The sequence below is a fragment of the Anser anser genome, assembly GCF_964211835.1.
Source record: "Anser anser genome assembly, chromosome: 1".
Taxonomy (NCBI): Eukaryota; Metazoa; Chordata; class Aves; order Anseriformes; family Anatidae; genus Anser; species Anser anser.
This window is the reverse complement of record NC_139720.1, coordinates 37,875,639-37,894,196: the sequence shown is the minus strand read 5'-3', so window position 1 is coordinate 37,894,196 and position 18,558 is coordinate 37,875,639. Positions and strand designations below refer to the sequence as shown.

General features: G+C 37.0%; 1 protein-coding gene across 1 annotated transcript in view; it reads right to left on the bottom strand.

Moving 5' to 3' along the window:
* Nucleotides 1-1,313: 1,313 nt before the first annotated feature.
* Nucleotides 1,314-18,558, bottom strand: part of CAND1 (cullin associated and neddylation dissociated 1) — a 28,100-nt gene continuing 10,855 nt past the window's right edge. The window contains exons 3-15 of the mRNA XM_083819390.1: nucleotides 13,157-13,311; nucleotides 11,536-11,659; nucleotides 10,859-11,115; nucleotides 10,673-10,778; nucleotides 10,039-10,184; nucleotides 8,662-8,954; nucleotides 7,825-7,966; nucleotides 5,713-7,206; nucleotides 4,874-4,969; nucleotides 3,462-3,631; nucleotides 3,198-3,362; nucleotides 2,880-2,987; nucleotides 1,314-1,865 (exon numbers count right to left, since the gene is read on the bottom strand). Coding sequence (XP_083675516.1) covers nucleotides 1,641-1,865; nucleotides 2,880-2,987; nucleotides 3,198-3,362; nucleotides 3,462-3,631; nucleotides 4,874-4,969; nucleotides 5,713-7,206; nucleotides 7,825-7,966; nucleotides 8,662-8,954; nucleotides 10,039-10,184; nucleotides 10,673-10,778; nucleotides 10,859-11,115; nucleotides 11,536-11,659; nucleotides 13,157-13,311 — 3,481 coding nt within the window. The 3' untranslated portion in view covers nucleotides 1,314-1,640. The remainder of the gene's footprint in view (nucleotides 1,866-2,879; nucleotides 2,988-3,197; nucleotides 3,363-3,461; nucleotides 3,632-4,873; nucleotides 4,970-5,712; nucleotides 7,207-7,824; nucleotides 7,967-8,661; nucleotides 8,955-10,038; nucleotides 10,185-10,672; nucleotides 10,779-10,858; nucleotides 11,116-11,535; nucleotides 11,660-13,156; nucleotides 13,312-18,558) is intronic.

Below are 18,558 nucleotides of genomic sequence, written 5' to 3'. Positions count from 1 at the left end.
CAATATCTCCCCTGCTTTCCCCAATCTTTAAGTGTGTGAAAAATTTGCCCCTGAACCCCAATGCTCACAGGAAACTCTCTCTGAAGTCATAAAAATGTATGTTCGTTTAGTTCAGTAGCAGCTTCTGCCACATAGCCATGTAACAGGCAGGTTTCCAAAAATGTCAACTAACCAGAGGAAAATCAAATTCAGATCTGAAAGAGACAACACTAGCCAACTGCATTAACCAAATAATGACAAGTCCCAATTTCAGGCAGTGTTTCCCCATCTTTTGGTATTAAATTCCAAAACCCAGTTTACGGAGGTACTGCCAGCTATCACATTCTGGTCCCCTTTCAAAATATCTCAGCATATTCACAGCAGATTTTTTCCCCTTTTAGCTTGTTCTCTAACATTTCTCTGTCGAGTCTTACGACCATTCCCTGTTCCCTCTCTTACCAGAATACCAGTGACAGTTGCAGCACTGTGATCTACTGCTGATTCCACACGCCAGAATACCTTTTGATAGGCGCAGAATGATGCTCTGGCAATACTTGCCGAGGTAACGCCATACATTAGTGCCTTAACAAAAACTGTTGCACAAAGAACAGAAGGTAGAAGGCACCGAAGAAGCCTCCTTTCACACTTTGATAACAAAGGCAGAGTTGAATCCAGAGTTCAGCAGCCATTGAGCAGCTATTGTTCTTCTCTGCTCACTTTACCTCCAGCTCATCCTATTTCCCTCCGATCTTCCTGTTTGTCCACCTCAGTTCCAAGGGATCCAGCCTTTCAGTTTGAAAAACCATGAAAACTGCAGAAGCTGTCATATTTGCTGCGAGTATAATCTGCAGGGTCATACTATTGGCATTTCAAAAACCCAGGTTAAAACAACTAACCTTCATTCCTCCCTTCCTGTATGAATGTTCTGTACGTTAAGATACCTGAAAACTGCACTGATACAGTAGCACTTATTTTAACTTGTATTACGAATAAACTGCACATGCTGTTTTACAGACAATATATATTTGTAAACTTGCTCATGCAAAATTAGTGTGCACAAGAGGGATATTTGTTTTTTAATCCCCACACCTTTAAAAATGACATTTATGTCTGCTTTTTTTTGAACTGTACCCAAGCCCTCTCTTTAATATAATAAATCTTACACAGAATTTATCTGCCAGCCAAACCAATTTATGAAGCTGAAACAAAATGAAAAAAATAATAAAAAGTTATACAAAAACATGGTGCACCTGGATGCTTGATTCCCACCTTCCCCCACACACACCTTTTTTGTTGTTGTTTACAAGTAGAAAGAGTGAATAAAAGAAAAAAATCATGGTCACAAAATTTTAACATTTTAATCCTAAATGTTACAGGGCAAATGGATGTTGGAACCTATTTCCATACACCATGCGTCAACTTTTAATTCCCAAATGTGGCCAAATCCACTAAAACAAGAGTGGTTAACAAACTCTGGATTATGGAAATACATTTCTGGAATAAATGCTAGAAAAGCAACAATGGGAAAAGCCAACTGTCTCCATAAAGGTAAATAAAGTGGAACAATGTGTAGATTAGATACTTTTTTGTTTCTTACTCATAACCTGTCAATTCAGTGCATCTTATGGTTCAACATAATGGTCCCCATTTTGGGCAAACATCTAACTAGTGTCCATTGATTCCAAGTTAGTGGATGATGAATCTTTTTGGATACTTTCAAAGATGGCTGCCAGCTCAGGGTTAGAGCTTATCTGTGACTGAAATTCACTCATTAATGGACTCTTCTCTGCTTCTGGAATGGTTAGAAGCGCTGCTACTGCCCTCATAGCTGATCGTTTCAGTTCATCTTGCTTTTCAAACTCCTGTTTCACTGAATTTGCCTTAACCTATAGAAAAAAAAGAAACTGTTTGAAGATTTAGCTCAACTTTCCCTCTACACACACCTTAACACAGACAGCTTATAAAGAACTACTTCCTTCCATAGCTTTGGACAACTTTCACAATAGTTTTAAAGGTCTTAAAACGTGTACTTTTTAGCAGACTTTTTACCAGCAGTTTTAAAACAGACTGAAACTTGAACGCTGAAAGTAAGTGGAAAAAAAAAGCTGTGAGTTACCAAGTCAATTACCAAATTAAAACAATTCTAGCAGCCAACCTCTAGCTACTAAGGTCAGTAGACAACACTGAAATCGTATTAACACAACACTTCCAGCCTCCAGAGAACAGAAATTTTCAAAAAGAGTTAACCTTTATTAAAAATTGATTAGTCTTGTTTGATTTCAGTGATAAACTATTGTTAAAAGCAGTCAAATTTCTTGACTCAAAAAATAACTGATTACAGTATTGAAGAAAGGTAAATCAGGCATTAAATCACTATCAGAGTATGCAGCTGGATCAAGACAACGATAGGTATAGAAGGAGACCAACTGTGCCAAGAACCAAGAATCTCATAACATAAATGACGGAGGAGAAAAAAATAGCACCACTTTACACAGCCTCCATCCTTTATCACCTGGTTTTTTGTCTGCAATAACAATCATCAGAAGTCAGAAAAACCCTCAGTACCCTCAATACTTTCACAATTTATAATGAAATGAGACAAGTTGTCCATGTGGCAGCTAGATTTTTAAGGCATAAAAGGAATGTCAAAGAAATAGAGGATTTTAAAAAGAAGCTTAACAAGTTTACGCTTCAATTTGTAATTTAAGGAAAGGTAATACACATAAGGGCTCACATTATTTGTATTATTTTACCTGTTGCAAATTATGAACAGCAATTCAGGAAATGCTGCAGCAATACACCTAGATTCTCAGAATTGTTCTTCATACACAAACTTGTTTATACTTCTGTAAGACCATACTACATAATTAACAAGCAGAAGTTTAAATTTAAAACAATACCTTAGTTGTACATGTAGCACGCAAAGGTTCAACAAGCCTATCCAATCTCTGCAGCACTGCACTTGGACAAAGGGTAGACAGTCTCACCAACATTAAGAAGGTTAGCATCTAGTTAGAGAGAAAAACAATCCAAAAATCAGTTATGATCAGCATGTGGAAAGAAATTCCTAAAATACTGTGTAACCTTTAACAGCAACACTTTATTAAATATTGAAATATTTAACATATGAAGCAGTATTTTGACCATTTCAGTCTATTCACTATTTAAAATATTTTGACTGACTCACTGTGTACACGCATACACAAAAGACAGCTAACCTTAATATCATAGTGGTCCTTCAAGCCATCTTCAACATGGTTCAGGAATTCAAATATATCTAGTCTATCCAAACAGCTATCCAAAAGAGTATACATGCACTCAAAAGCAGCTTTCCTTATGTCCAACCCATCATCAACTGTATGCTTAAATGGTCCCATTTCCACCTGTTGGCAAATTCAAAATTAAAGTTAAAAAGGAATGTATTTAGAAAAACTAAGTGTCTACTTATGTTAATTTAGCCCTGTTTTTCTTAGTTAACATACCTCTCTGATTAGTTCCTTTCTGACTTTCGTTTCATTGTAAAGATGAGGAAGCACAGTATCTAAGAGGTCCCTTATTAATGATGGTTTATTGTGTGCAGCTGAGTTAAATGTCACTAGGGCTACTCTCCTGACATTGAGATCCGGGTCTTCCAATGTTTTCAGAAAATCACCTGCAATCACGTACAGAAATAAATCAAAAAATTCCTAAGCTACCAGAAAATAAGCCTACTTAGTATATATAAATGTAACAACATGTCTCTCAGCCCACCCCGCCCTCATTGCATTTTCAGGTTAGAAATTTTAGCATTCTATAGCACTGCCCTGGTAAAATAAATGCCTGCAAGATTATATCATATTTTCATCCCCATGTTTAAAAGAGATGAAACTTTAAAAAGGAGAAAAACAGCAGGCTGTAAACAAGTAAATTCCATAACCACAAAAAAGATGGGTAAGAAAACTAAAAATGATTTTTAAACAAAACTAAACAAGATTTTTGCAGTACTACATATGAATAGTTTTTGACTGTATGAGTATTCAATACTTAGTAAATATTCCCAGAAACCAAAGGGACAAGGCAGCTTCAGTGGGAGGGGGACAGCAGGAGGAGAACCCCACAAGCATAATCAAACAACTTTATATATTATTTAAAAGTACTTAACCTTAATGATGAAAGTAACACATAACAGCTGACACCACCTCACCAGAAGTAAAAAAACTCGCTCTCTACAAAACTGTTTTTAAAAATGAATCCTTCCCTCCCCATTACATTTAGTAGTATACACAGCTTTGTACAGATTTTACAGTGTAATCATATCCACTATAAAACTAGCATTCACCATAGCATATTAAACAAATCTACAACACTATCATACGAATGAGCATTGCAAAGCTCCAATCCCTATAAAAACTACACATGCTTCCAATAACTTTCAGACCACAAAGCATTACAGAATCACGAGGATCTAAATTTACAAGTCGCCCAGCATTCACATATATACATATTTTAAGTGACAATGTCAAATATTTCCAGAACTACCCTTCTGGTTAAAGACAGTACCTTACTACATCAAACTGATATAATTTGGCAAGAGCATGGGAAAGGAAATCAGCTTTTAGGCACCATCCTACATACCCTAGCTCTTTGCATTCTTTGCCCATTACAGCTTCAATACATACCACTTTTATCACACACTTTTTTCTACTCAGAATTCAAACAAGCTGCTGAATTAGAATAGAATTAATAGAAATAACTGTCTATTAAGGAAGCACTTCATAACTGTTGCAACAGCTAACATTAGCAGCTATTTCTGGTACCTACACGGTATTCTTTTCTGAAAGCACAAAGAACATATTTTAAATGCAATTTAATCACTTGAAAACTTAGAGATTGTCACTAAAAGCAAAGAACTTACCTATGCAGTTCTTCAAGAGCGGGTCTATGGGTTGTGGATGATCAGAAATAGTGAACTTAACAGCAGTAACCACTGAACTTCGAGCATATGAAGATCCTAATATGAAATAAAGTCATGAGCATGTAACATTAAAACAGCACAATTAAAGCTTTTAATTCTCTTAAGAAAGCTAAAAAATAAACATTACTTATTAATTGCAGTGCAATGTTACCTCCACAGATGCACTGGTGTTGCATTTTAATGAGGGAGCAATAACATAATATTTGTAATAAACATTTTCTGTCACAGAAAACTCAGATAATGAGCATATTAGGAGACTTTTTAATTCATCTCACACAAGCCTACAAACCACCTTCCTTTATGAAGCAGAAGCACATGAAGAAAGCACATCAATACAGTTCTTGATATGAAACTGATTCATGGATTATACACAATGATTCCTCCTAATACTTACAAATTTCAGAATTCTCATCTAAAATTAGGAATACTGTAGTTTACTTATAAATATCAATGCATTACAGTTAGTCTATCAAGCAGTGCTGTCCCTTTGTTGCCCATGCTCTTCCACTTAAGTATATAGCTTTGTTGAATGTAAAATATTTAAATAAAATACCATACTCATACCAAAGGAAAGATTAAAAAAAGCATGTTACGTATGACTAATATCCTACAGCAAGATGGATCTAAGCTCCATGTTGCTCCTGATGCAGAAGCAAGGAGGGAGTGCAAAACAGGAGTATCATAGAACTTAAGCAAATAATTTGCAAGAACAAAACAATTTATTAATAGATAGAATAAGGCCACTTGCTACAACATGTACATGAGTTATTACTACTCACCTGATGCCAAGTATCCCTTGAGTCGTGGAAGCAGAGTCTCTGGGTCTATTAAAGTAAGCTTGCCCAAACATTCAGCAACAACATTCCTTGTACCCTCTTCTGCACATTCGCAGTGCTTCAGAAGTAAGGCCCAGATGTTCTCAACATATGGCTTGAGACCAATCACTGATGCAGAGCTAATTATTTCTTTCAAGGAATGAAGAAGAAGGTATTGCCTCTTAGGTTGGCTGGTTATTTCTTGTAAGACAAATGGCAGATACTCAGGAAGATTGCCAACACTAATACTGCCTAATGCGTAAGATGCTGCTGATTTGACTTCTTCGCTAGGAGAAGAGAATGCTTCTAATATTACAGACTTCAGCTCAATTTGTCCACTTAAGTCAATGTGATGCCCAACTTCCCCAAGAGAAAGCAAAGCCAAAAGCCGAATGGAATCCGTGGACCTTGAGTTCTTGACATCTTGAATGAACTGACCTACAACAGCTGGTCCTTCCTTAGGGCAGGCTCGAGTAAGGGCAGCCACACATTTGGCAATGGAATAGTAAGACTGCTTGTGAGTAAGTGCTGTGCTCTGAGAGTACACTGGACCCGTTAACATGCGCAGTAAATCCATATAGCCTAAATTATTTGTACCAGTCACAACTAAAGCTTGGAAAAATTCTAGCATGGCACTAAGTGCTCCACCCTGGAGTAGAGGCGATCTCACCAGCCCAATAAGTTCGTTGAGAATGGACCCACTAATCTTTGACAAGGAGGAAGGATATACTTTAGCCAGTGTTGTCAGAAAACTGATGGCCATCTGCGACACATGCATATCACTTTCACTAATAAGGGGTGGAAGCTCGTCCAGGACAGCGTCAATCATGGCAGCTGTCAAGCTGTCACTGTAATTCTTAATTAAGATATCTAGAGCAGAAAGAGTACCCAGTTTCAAAGCTCGTTGGTTCTTTCTCAAAAAAGAAGCAAGAATAGGAACTCCTTCCCCAAGGATTGGTCTTAAATCTATCTTCAAAGGAGAACCAGCAATCAGTGTCATGGCCTTCACGGTAGTTAACCGAGTGATCTCATTCTTCAGTCTCTCTAGGAAGATCTGAAGTGTACTAGGCAGGTCTGTACCCAAGCTGTCACCAAGGCTACAAATGATTTGACCCATGCAAGATATTGCCCTTTCTTTCACTTCCTGATCAATGTCAGCAGCCTTTAATCTCTTGATTGTACAAGTAAAGAGATCTTTGATGTAAGGAGTAGCATCAAAGGAAGAAGGCTGGTCTAAAGGACGAATGACCTTCACAAGCTGTTGGGTAACCAGAAGTGCCTCTGATGTTATCTTGTAAAACGGGTCTCCAACACAAGCTACAACTGGAGGTACCAGTGCTTGAACATGAGGATGAAAGACTTGGGGAGAATGATTGCAGAGGATCACATACAAACAGGACAAAGCATCTATCTTCAGATTAGAAGAACTTGATTTGTCATTCAGTGAAAAAATTATTCCTGGAAGAAAAAAGAAAAATGTACTTTTAGGTTAGGATATTTATATTCTGTTAGAACACTTCAAAATTTATGAAATAAGGCAGCTGTAACTGTGTCAGGTTGGGTGCAAGAAAACATTTATGGAATGCTTCTAAGCCCCTTTCACCACTTTATTCAAACAATTACTTTTCAGACTTCCTCTACACAGAGGACTTGGGCCATTTGATGGTTTGTGATGTCTTAATTATAAAGGTAACCTGTACCCTCAAGTTTTCTAAAATTACTTTTCCTTTTTACTTCAAAATTCAGCATTTTAGGCTCCAAAAGCTAAAATATGGGCAATATTTTTGATATAAGAGGGCAGCGTTTGATCTTGCAACTAGAGGCAAATCAACTTTACATCAAAATATAGAAGAAAAAATGTCAAACTTACAGCCAACACTTGTTTTCAAGATTAATGGATATGTGTCACTAAAATATTTATATGGTTTCACACAGTAGCTGATTATGTTGCCAATTTCTTCAAATAGAAACAACACTTCAAAGCTTTTGTAAAAAGTACGGTGAAGATTTTTGTATTTAGAAACTTCATAACCAAGTTGCCAGTAAATCTTTAGGTTAATAGTATGTTTTTCATACCTGGTACAAGTACAGGAACATGTTGTGTTAGGGCTCCAGGTAATACATTTACTAGCTCGGTCAGCATGTTGAAGCAACACTGACGGGTCTTCACACTTTTCTCCTTCATTTGTTTGTGCAAGGCTTTAACAATGTTGGGAACCTGTAACCATCACACATCTGTTAATTGATTCAGTAGCTGACATTTCTTTCACCTTTGATCACTGGGGGATATAGAAGGCTAGGACACATCTTTCTCTATTTCTGGTTTCTCCACAGAATCAGAGTTGTTGTATAAACAGTAGGAAATGAAGATTCAAAAAGAATTGGTAACCATAAAAAGAGCAATTTAACTTTAAAAGGTGAGATGAAACATGAAAACTAGATTTGCACTAACAAAACTATATAGAGCAACAACTGAAAATTTAGTCAAATAATTAACTTAGAAAAAGGAAAATGTCATTTGACAACACTACCCTTTTTATTCTGCAAATAAAACATGTTGTAGCAAATCAAATTTTATCTTGATCAGTAGACCTTTTGCCTACATTCTAGAATGCACAAAATAACTGCTTTGCTTTGGTAAGGTGGCAAAACTACATAGGTCATACAACCTTTACAGGTGAGAGTAAAGAACAAGTCAGCTAAACACATTTGCCTGAGCTGATAATTTTAGTTTCTAAGACTGCTGTACTGTTCTGGGCCAGTTCCCTGGCTTACTCTCTCTGTTAGTACTACAGTAATAATTTGTAATCTACAAATGACAGAAGTATAGCACAGCATATTTCAGGAGCTATCCATATGAACAGGACAACTTCAATGTGTCTTTAAAAAGATAACAAAAATTTGATGAACAACCTGACTCTGAAGCATTGTCAAAGGTGTCTCTCCCTGCTCCATTGCATCAGGATCACAAAGCCAACTTTGCACAGGTCGAGTTTGTTTTAAAAGAGAAAGATATGCATGAAAGACATCTGCTTTAACATTCTCTTCACGCTCTTTGAATCTGGCTATTAAAGCAGGAGATACAGTTTTGTAGAATTCTGGAAGCATTTCGTGTCGTGTGCTAACAACAGCATCCAGACATTTAGCAGCTGCACGCCTCACTTTCCAGCTCATGTCATCATCATCACTATATTCATCATCGCTCCCTTGGAAAAAAAAATATGCATATGTTCAAATCTAGACAATCACAGCATCAAGCTTTATTTTAAACAATTAATAAAAACACACTTTGGTTCTTTGTGTAAGGCACTCCAAAGTAACAGGTGGAGAAGTATGTTACAAACCATACATAAAAGGCTTCCGAACTGCCTAAATCTTAAGACTAATTATTTTCTCTACCAATTTTCTCACACTAGTCTTACACATGTATTTATCTAAGCTGGAAACTGGACAAGGTGGTTCCCATCACATTTACAGCCTGACTACTGATTTAAAGCATGTTATTCTTTTTTTCATGACAAAATCAACAATGCAACAGCTACTAACTGATCAAGATTCAACAAATTATTCTATTCAGTTCTTTCTAGGAATACATCAAACCAAATCATACCCAAAATGACCACAGAAAACATACAACAAGCAAGACAAATTGACTTTTTAAACACTAAGGCAACAACTATACAGCTCATTCAATCTTAAAGTAATAATAATGTTATGCTCTGGGTTCAGATTATTTGTATCCAAGTTTTCATAAACCTTACATACAGCAAAGAATTTAGCCACAACATTAACAATAAATACCTTCTACTTTTCAGTCAAAATCATTTATCCTAACAGAAAAACACTGAGTATCTTTCAATTTTCAATGTATTAGATTGTATGTATTAAGTAATGATATTTTATATATTGGAAGTATTGAGAAGTCCTTCCCATGACAAATATGTATTTTCAATTCATTAACTAACACATTTCTTACTTCAGTTCGATCATCTTAGACGCTGCTAGCTTTTACCATCTCATTTTTCCATCTTTCAAGTATTTTAAAGTATTTATCTTGTACTTTACATTCACCACGGGAAGTATTTATCTCCAGCAGTAACATCCAGTACTTTTATTGTACATTTATTTTTAAATGAGTTCATGTGCTGTTTTTAAACACATCTTAAAAAATGAATTCAGAAGTATACAAGCCATTCAAATACTTGTACTTATTAGCAATACCACCCATTTTCTCAGACCACTGCAAGTTCACAAGCTCTTTCTCTCCCCCTCACCAAAAAACAAACATACCTTGATCATCATCATCACCACCATCAGCATCCATAGCATTTTCATCTTCGTCTTCATCGTCATAATTGTAATTTGGATCATAGGTAAGGTATTTAAGACAGATGTTTATAATAGTAGATACATGAGGATAAACTTCTTTAGGACATCTGCATAGTACAAAAATAAAAGTAAAGTTAAATTACCTACAAGAATTAAAACATTTCTACCTAGAAGATGAAATTATCACATCTTGTACTCTGAAGACGTTATAGCTAAGGCAAGTGTCATCAAATGCGTCCATCTGAATCTGTACTTCAGAAAGGACCCAAACTACTAGACTGGAAGATTGCGGAAGACCAAGATATGCCTTTGGATATCAAGTTTTTGTTTTTCCTCCCTCATCAGCAGTGGACAAGAAATATTAGAATACTTCCCCCCTCCTGTACGAATTAGTAGTATGTCTGGCACAGTAGACAGTTTATGAAGTGCAGACATAACATACTGCTTAACGTTTAAGTTTTAAGACAGTTATAGGAACAGTTCCAGCTCAAAGCTTGCAAAAATATTTTGTACCAAGGAGACTACCAGCTGACACTTACAACCAAAAAGTACGCAACACATAGGCACGTGACACAGGCACCTGAGAATTACTTACCTCCTAACAAAGGATTCAAAGGCTTGAATGCAATACTCTCGTAGTTCATCGTCATCTACATTACAAAACTTTACAACCAAAGGAATTATTTTCTCAAGATATTCACCTGATAAAAGAATATTAGCAAAGTCATTATTCTCATCTAAAGAACTTTTTAGTTACAGATAATTTAGGTATTTTTCTTACCTATTCTATGACCTGCTTGCCTACTGATAGCAGCAATACACTGTATATAGGTCCTAGTTGTTGACATGGAATCATTTTTAGACAGCTCTGTCAACAGATGTTCAATGAGGTCAACAAAAACCATATTGCCACAACTCATAACCAGGTGACCAAGAGCAATGATGGTTCTTTTCCTCACAGCAAGCCTGGGGCTAGTCAGCTGGGGGAGCAGACAGGTCAGAATTGAAGGATGGAAGTTAACAAGCAGTCCTCCTTGCCTTAAAACAGACAAAACACAAACTCAAACCAATTGAATCTAGGTAACTTTGTTCATATACTCTACCAGAATTATTTTAAATATTTTCAAAACATCACAGAGATTACAATTAAGTTTTTTAAAGTTCCAAAAGCTTAAACACAAAGGAGTTTAAAATATACCTTCAAAGCAGTAAGCATTGAAAATTAGCTTAAAGCTACAGTTCTCAGAAGATGAAACAATAATCAGTCTATCAACCAACTTATCTTCAATACATTCACTTTTTTTAAAAATGAGGCTTCATCTGTACTTAATATCTTGCCATATTTTTTCACTTAACTTAAACAAAATAATTTATATTTAATATTTGAAAGATTAAAAAGTTCAAGCTTTAAAAAGTATTTATCAGCATTCACCAGCATTTCGGAAGAAGGATGTTTACCTGCTCAGCATATCAGCCATGATATCCAGTGCCTCCAGTTGAACAGACACATCTTCCTGCTTGGCTATAGCACTAGTGAGACGCCCTGTGATCTTTTTGCAAACATTAGCCGCTAATGCAGAACCTGAAAGTACAACAAAACCTCAGCATTTTCGTAATGAGAAAATACAGGTTTTAAACACCAGAGATCCTTTGTCACTACGAGAAGCTGAACATAACATGAAGAAGCTTTCACACCCAACAAAACAAGCTTGAACAGCCAGTTGCTTCGCTAATGTGAAGTATTATGCTCTGCATTAGAACTGGAAGACTACACAGAAACATACTGAGTAGGATAGCTTTAGATTCAGAAGGTGAATACAACAGAAAGGACACTGCTTTTGGCAGGGCAAGCAAGTGAAGAACAAGACAAGTCTAAAGCAATACGTAAAAGGAATACAGGTAGAAATAAAGGAGTAACTAAAAGGTAAGGGGAAGCACAGAAGTAGGTAACGCCACCTTTAAAGAACAGCTGTAAAATGAAACAGGACTGTAAAATGATTTTGCATAAGAAGCTATTTAAATCTACTTGAAATACTGCTGAAACATTTGCAAAAGGACAAAATATATACCCAAAGTATTTTAAAATTCAAGTTAAAATTTCTTCACTGTATCTGCATAGCTTTCTCCCCCCAACACATACAACTCTCCAGCATTGTTTAGTGTAATTTTGTGAAGCAGTTCATGGTTCCCAATGGCTAACACTCATCTTCATTTGGATTAAGTTTTGTGAGTTTTTTAAATGCTATTTTTGGAATGTAGATGTGTAATTAATACCATTCCAATCTATATTAAATATAGATTGTTTGGGTTTTTATACGGAAAGATTTTGCTGTCTTTGAGCCTTACCTCCAGCTGAAAATCTGCTTTTGTTTTGTGTGGGCATACAAAAGAATAATAAATAAATAAATCACTTGAAGCTTTTATTTATAAGTTTTTGCATCGCACCACTACCTGATAAACTCATCATTTACTTGTGGACTTCCAATAGAGGATGTCAAAATCAGAGGGTTTGGTGTTTTGTTTTTTAATTTAAGAAACCTCAGCCTCTAAAAACTGCACGTCCAAAACCTTTTTAATCGCTTTTCTATTCTCATTCCTCTCATAACCTACAATATCTGAAAACCACTTGAATAAAAATGTAACACCATAATGATGAGCTGTTCATCATTAACATCAGTTTTGGAGTAAAGACTGCATTCATTTAAAACTGCAGGTAAGCACTGCATTAATTTAGCAGGCAATTGTTAGAAACATTAGGCACATTCCAAAACACTTACCTAAACTGAGACAAGAAATCAGATCACTGAAGAAAAATGAGTTATAATCAATTTAAAAGTGTACTATCAACCAAAAAACAAGATGAGATTTATCTATGACTACAGCCTAGAAACGTTCCACCACACAATTATTAAGATATAAACTTTTACACTCAATTTGTTATACCAATGATCATATACTACAAGTTAATTTTCCACATCCATACAATTCTTCAGTAAAAAAAAAGTTTTTTAAACCAGCAAAATCTGTAAGTACAGTCACAGAAGAAACTGAAGAATATCTTGAATAGCAAACTCCTTACCGCTGGAAGCTGGGGGGAGTTCTCCAATCACAGTTTTAAGGCCAATGCTTGAAATGTCACGTAACTGTTCTTTATCTGAAAGCATGTTTGTACAGAGTGTATCTACAATGGTCTCCACTTGATACTCCTTTACTTTACTCACCAAAGGGCCAAGGCTGTGTAAACAGAAGAAAGGTATTAGGCTTGTAACCTTAAATAAAACCCTCAATCCTTCATTTTATTTTACTATTTTATTCGAAGTCACAAACTTTTAGATTGGTTTTGGTAGCAATATAAAGCAGAATTTTTAAATCTGAAAACCTTCAACTGGTTAGGCTGATAAACTCACCTTAAACCTAGTAACAAACTACTGGTTTAGTGCATCTGTTTTTTTAATCCATTGGTGGGAACAGTTTCTGCGTAACTGTTCTGCTTCACAGTCTGAAAGTCTGAGTCCCTCTTAACATCATCATGCTTAATGCCAAGATTTATAACTAAGTTACCTAGCGAGAGACACCAGTTTATGCGCCTGACCATCAGTGTCCATCCACACAGGTTGGACAAGTAAGCAAACTTCTCGATTACTGCATCTTTATTCTAGACAACACTTGGGTTCAGTCTGACAGACCCATTCTGTCTTAGAGTGCCCTTAACTGAATGCAAACGGTGAATTACAAATCAACGACACGGTCTTCGTTTACAGACTCCAAGCACCCCTCTACACACTGCACTTGGAGGAAAGATAGAAAACATCACCAAATTTGGGGGGGTTAGTTATTCTGTTTGAGAATCATGACAATTTTATATCCCTAGTCAAATGCTCCCATTTGTTCAAAACACTGAAGCTGCAGGTCTCTGGTGAAGTCTAGTTCATTGCTAAGAAATACAGCGTCCTTTGCCACCTTCCTAGCTCAATCACCAACGTTTAGTGTCTGTCCATTGTTAACACCCTTTTCCAAAAAGGACGTTGCACAAAAAAAACAACAGCGCCTTATTTGTTCTTTATTTTCTTTCAGCACTAGCAAGCAAGTCTTCCACATCCTTCTTCACACTCCAAGAAAGACACAGGAGCAGGACTTTGGTATTATTGAGCTTTGTAGGAACATACATACACCTTGTCTTAGCTACAAACCCAATGCTGTCCTGTTGCAGAGAGGAGATCTAGAAAATCTCACAGATTATATGTACTAACACGTGACAAAAATCACAGCTCAACTTTCACCCTCTACATTTAGCTTGCAATGTAAGCTTGAAACCACTACCATCATCTGTCTCACTATGGCCTTGGATGCTGCCATCCATCTGCTTTTCTTTGTTTTGTACTGGTATTGAGAGTATTCCCACGTTCTTGCTGTGTTAACGCATTTTCTTACTGTGTTTAATTACTAGACAATACCTGATCTGATTAAATCTATTAGCCACTATGCAATAATAGTTATGAAAAAAGACATGATTTCAGTACAAAGCAGATCCCATAAATTAATCAAAACTAACATCAAGAACCACAATACAATTATTTTTTCCTCTAACGCAAAACTGATAGTGTAAGCACTTGGCCACAATCACCAAAGTTTTATCAGCAAAACAAGCAATATTACCTTGTAAAAATAAGTTACTTTACAATTCCATTCACCTGTGAAAAGGCTTCATAAGAGTAAGAATTTACTCTTTTTCCCTCTCCCCCTTTTTACTCCGAATTCACTTACCTAGTTACTCCCTAAATTTCTAGAACACCTGCCTTCAAACCACCTCAGAAATGGAAAATCAGTTTTGAAAGACTTGACCAATTCTTTTAATTTAATTCCACTCCCCCAAACATGCTACATTAACAACAAACATGTCAAATTCTGGAAAATGAGTATTGTAAGCTGCGTGTTCCATCAAAAAACAGGAGTTAACCTCTGAACATCTCTGAAAGACACAGCTCCATTGTTCTGCAAGCTTCTGCGCGATGATCTTGCCAGCTATTCTCCCTCTGCGGTGACATCTATCACATCGCACCCAACCAAAACACGCTTACTAACGCAACATCAACACCAGAGGTGAGATGCAACAGGAAGCTCGAGTTAGTACATTTCTGCAGTCTTTCGTTTGGACTGACCCTGACAAAAGCAAGGGCTGTACACCAAGGAGCTGTGTGCAAGTCACACAGGAGAACAAGCAATGGATTGAGGCAAAATAGGAGACAGCAGTAGTGAGGACCATCTACAGAAAACATGGGAACCATGAACTAGGAGTGTAGCTCACCAGCAGAATTCACAGAAACACAGACACATCTTGAGAAAACTATCTATTTTTTCTTCCAGGTCAATTAAAGGGATAATGGTTAGCACTCGGGCTTGAGCACAGAACTTCCCTTGGTTATGTTTTACAGCTGTTCCCAATGTCCCATCAAGAAAATCCTACAGCCTGATTCACAGCAGCATCTCAATGCTTTTCCACCTCTAACACATGCTTCAACTTGCATCACCATCAAATTCAACTTCGGCCACAATAAGACAGCACACAAGGTTTTCAAGAGATTCTGCATGCACCCTCAGTGTGAACTTTGATGAGCGTGATGACTTTTGATATGAAGGGCTCACCTAACCTGGTTATGATTTCAAGAAGTGGAAAGACTTGGGCAAGGTTATTATTTCGAAAGCATTTTTCAGAAGCTTAAACTCTGTTGTGATGCTGTTTTTGTGTAAGTTGGTGCCCAACTCGCAGTACACGATCCAAGCAAGCCTGTGGAAGGGTTCCGTCCGGTCCGTGCAGTCTTCTGCTGAGATGCCAGAGTGAGCAAGTAGCTTCAAGAGCCACAGCAGCCTCCTGCCGCAACAAACAGAGCCAGAAGCCATGGATGTTTCTGCTGTTCACAAGGGAGGATCCAAATCTTTTTTTTTTTAATCTGCCCATCAACGCTGTACACAATGTACGCAGACAACCACTCTACAAACCAGAGATACAAAACTGAACCATATGGAAATAAGTCTATGAGCAAATGCAGAAAAAGGAAGATCTCTAAGCCAATTGCAAACCGACTATATTAGGACTACATTAGAGTACAATGCCTCCATATAGCTTTTTTCCCTGCACTGAACTTTAATACTGCATACATCTGCTTTTCATTAAGGTTTATTCTAGCAAAGCTAACAGAGAATAAAATGATCTCTGCAGGTTTAGTAAACACTAATTTGGAGAGCTGAAACCAAACTGAAAACCTACAGGTTTTCAAGCACAAAATGAAAGAACTTGTTAACAAAATAACGTTAACTGTAAGGAAGCAAAGTTTAAGTTTTCAAATCCATGCCACCATTTACTACAAGTACGTCAGATTTTTGAGGCTGCAATGATTTAGGGCCGTATTATTACTGAAATATCTGAAGTGTGCATAAGTTTTACAAATAATTTCACCATCTGCTTGTAAAACAGATTAACATAATTAACAACAGAACAACTTCCAACTAGAAGTATTTATCTAACCTAAATGCTTGTCAACTGCCAAGGCAGGACCCTGGAGAAAGACAGACTGTCTTCTCATGTTTAGAAAAAACCCTAGTATTTAAAAAGCTGTAATGTATTAATTTGTAATTCAGTTTTCACTGATCATAAACAAATAGCAGCTATCAAGCTTTTAGAACAGCTCGGTCACAAGTTAGTTTGAAACACCAGGGTAGATAACTTTCTTCTTCCCCAAGTTACCCTTTCAAAGCATTTTACTGAAACAAACAAAAAAAACCACACACAAGCCCAAGACACTAGGGAAAAAGGTGGGATGAGAACTTCCATCTTCATAAATTTGAATATCCAATGTAATAATGGAATTGCCAGATCATGGTAGAGCAAAACCCTGATTAACAAATAGCAGCATGCAGTTCTAGTAAATGAAGAAATGCAATACATGACAGTCTAGTTGTACTAGATTACTGGAAGCAAGCAATCTAGATGCAAACTATTTCCTTTCAATGATTACAGCAGGGAAAAATGCTTTGGTTTTATTTCCTAGGATTCTGAGAGTGATTCTGAATTAAAAGAGCAAGTTTCACATTTAAAAAAAACAACTCACTGGCACTAAGTCAACTGTACAAAACCAGAAAAGAAATAAAAATCAACATGCAAGCAGAAATTCTGTCCAAGATATCTGGCAAGATTCTCATCTGTCAATAAAGACTATTACTCTGAAAGCAGATAGTCCAAAAGCTAAATCAAGATTATGCCACTCAGGCAAAAGCTTACTTTAAGCTTAAATCATCTAATTCCCACATTACTGTATTATAAAAACCCACAAGTATTTTAAGACAGAAAAACCACCCTTGAGTCTTCATAATCTAAAGGAAAAAGTTGCTGTATATGTATTGAGACAAGCACACAAGATGACAAGCAAGGCAGTCTGTCTTGTTTTACTGGACATGGGTCTGGAGTTGAAGCCTAAGTCTCCAAGAACACAGCTGGATCCTGGGTTCACCACTAGCTAATAAAACTGTCAGAAAGGCATCTGCAGGGGAACACGCCAGTAACCCATCACATTCAGAAGGAAAGGCTTGAGGCAAGAGCATTCAGCATACAGGCATTCAAGTTAGTTTAGGAGCTCAGTACTGTACTTGCCAAGACTGAGAGCAAGACAACCCCCACACTTTTATTACCTGGCTGGTACTGCTGGGGAGACCAATTTCTGGATTGTTTTAGCAGTGGAGATCTGAGGATGTGTACCTTAGTTCTGAAGAGCTGTCAACAGCGAAATGTTACCTGCTATTAATTTTACTTGTCAACCTATTTATGCTTTGGATTTTCTCACTGAAATGAAACTTGGCACCTTGGACCTTACCGAATTAACTTCTGAATGTACAGTCAAACAAACTTATTCATTTTGAAGTTGTGTATTTTACTGATTCCTCTTTCTGGATGCAGCTACTGTCCTTTCGACTTTACATAGGGGGAAAAAAGAATAGTCAAATCAAACAGTTTAGAAGCACCTACAGGGTAAATACAAACGTGTATGTTCCAAATTCCTCTGAAACTGTCTTCTATCCCATCTCCAAGCACCAAGTTGTCCACTCCTGCCACAAAAGCTTCCAAACACACTCCAAGTTCCCAACACCTTTCACACTTCTTACTGTTTATGTCCTCTCTGTCACTCCAAAGCCGCTCCTTTTCACCATATAGCTCCCACCACGGGATGACTGTAGGCCTTCAAAACCATTGTCCACCTGATCTGGTCACCGATTTTCTCCACTCTTGAAAAAGGCGGTGTTCCAACAGCCCCAACTAAACGCCACACACAGATTTTGGAGGGAGCTAGGCTGGAGGACTAGGCTCAAACTCCAAGGACTGCAAGCCAGTGACTCCAGCTGGACTCAAAGGGCCAAGATTTACAGCTTTCATTCTAGGACAGCTAGTAGACATGGCTCTATACGAGAGGACAACAACATACACCTTCCACC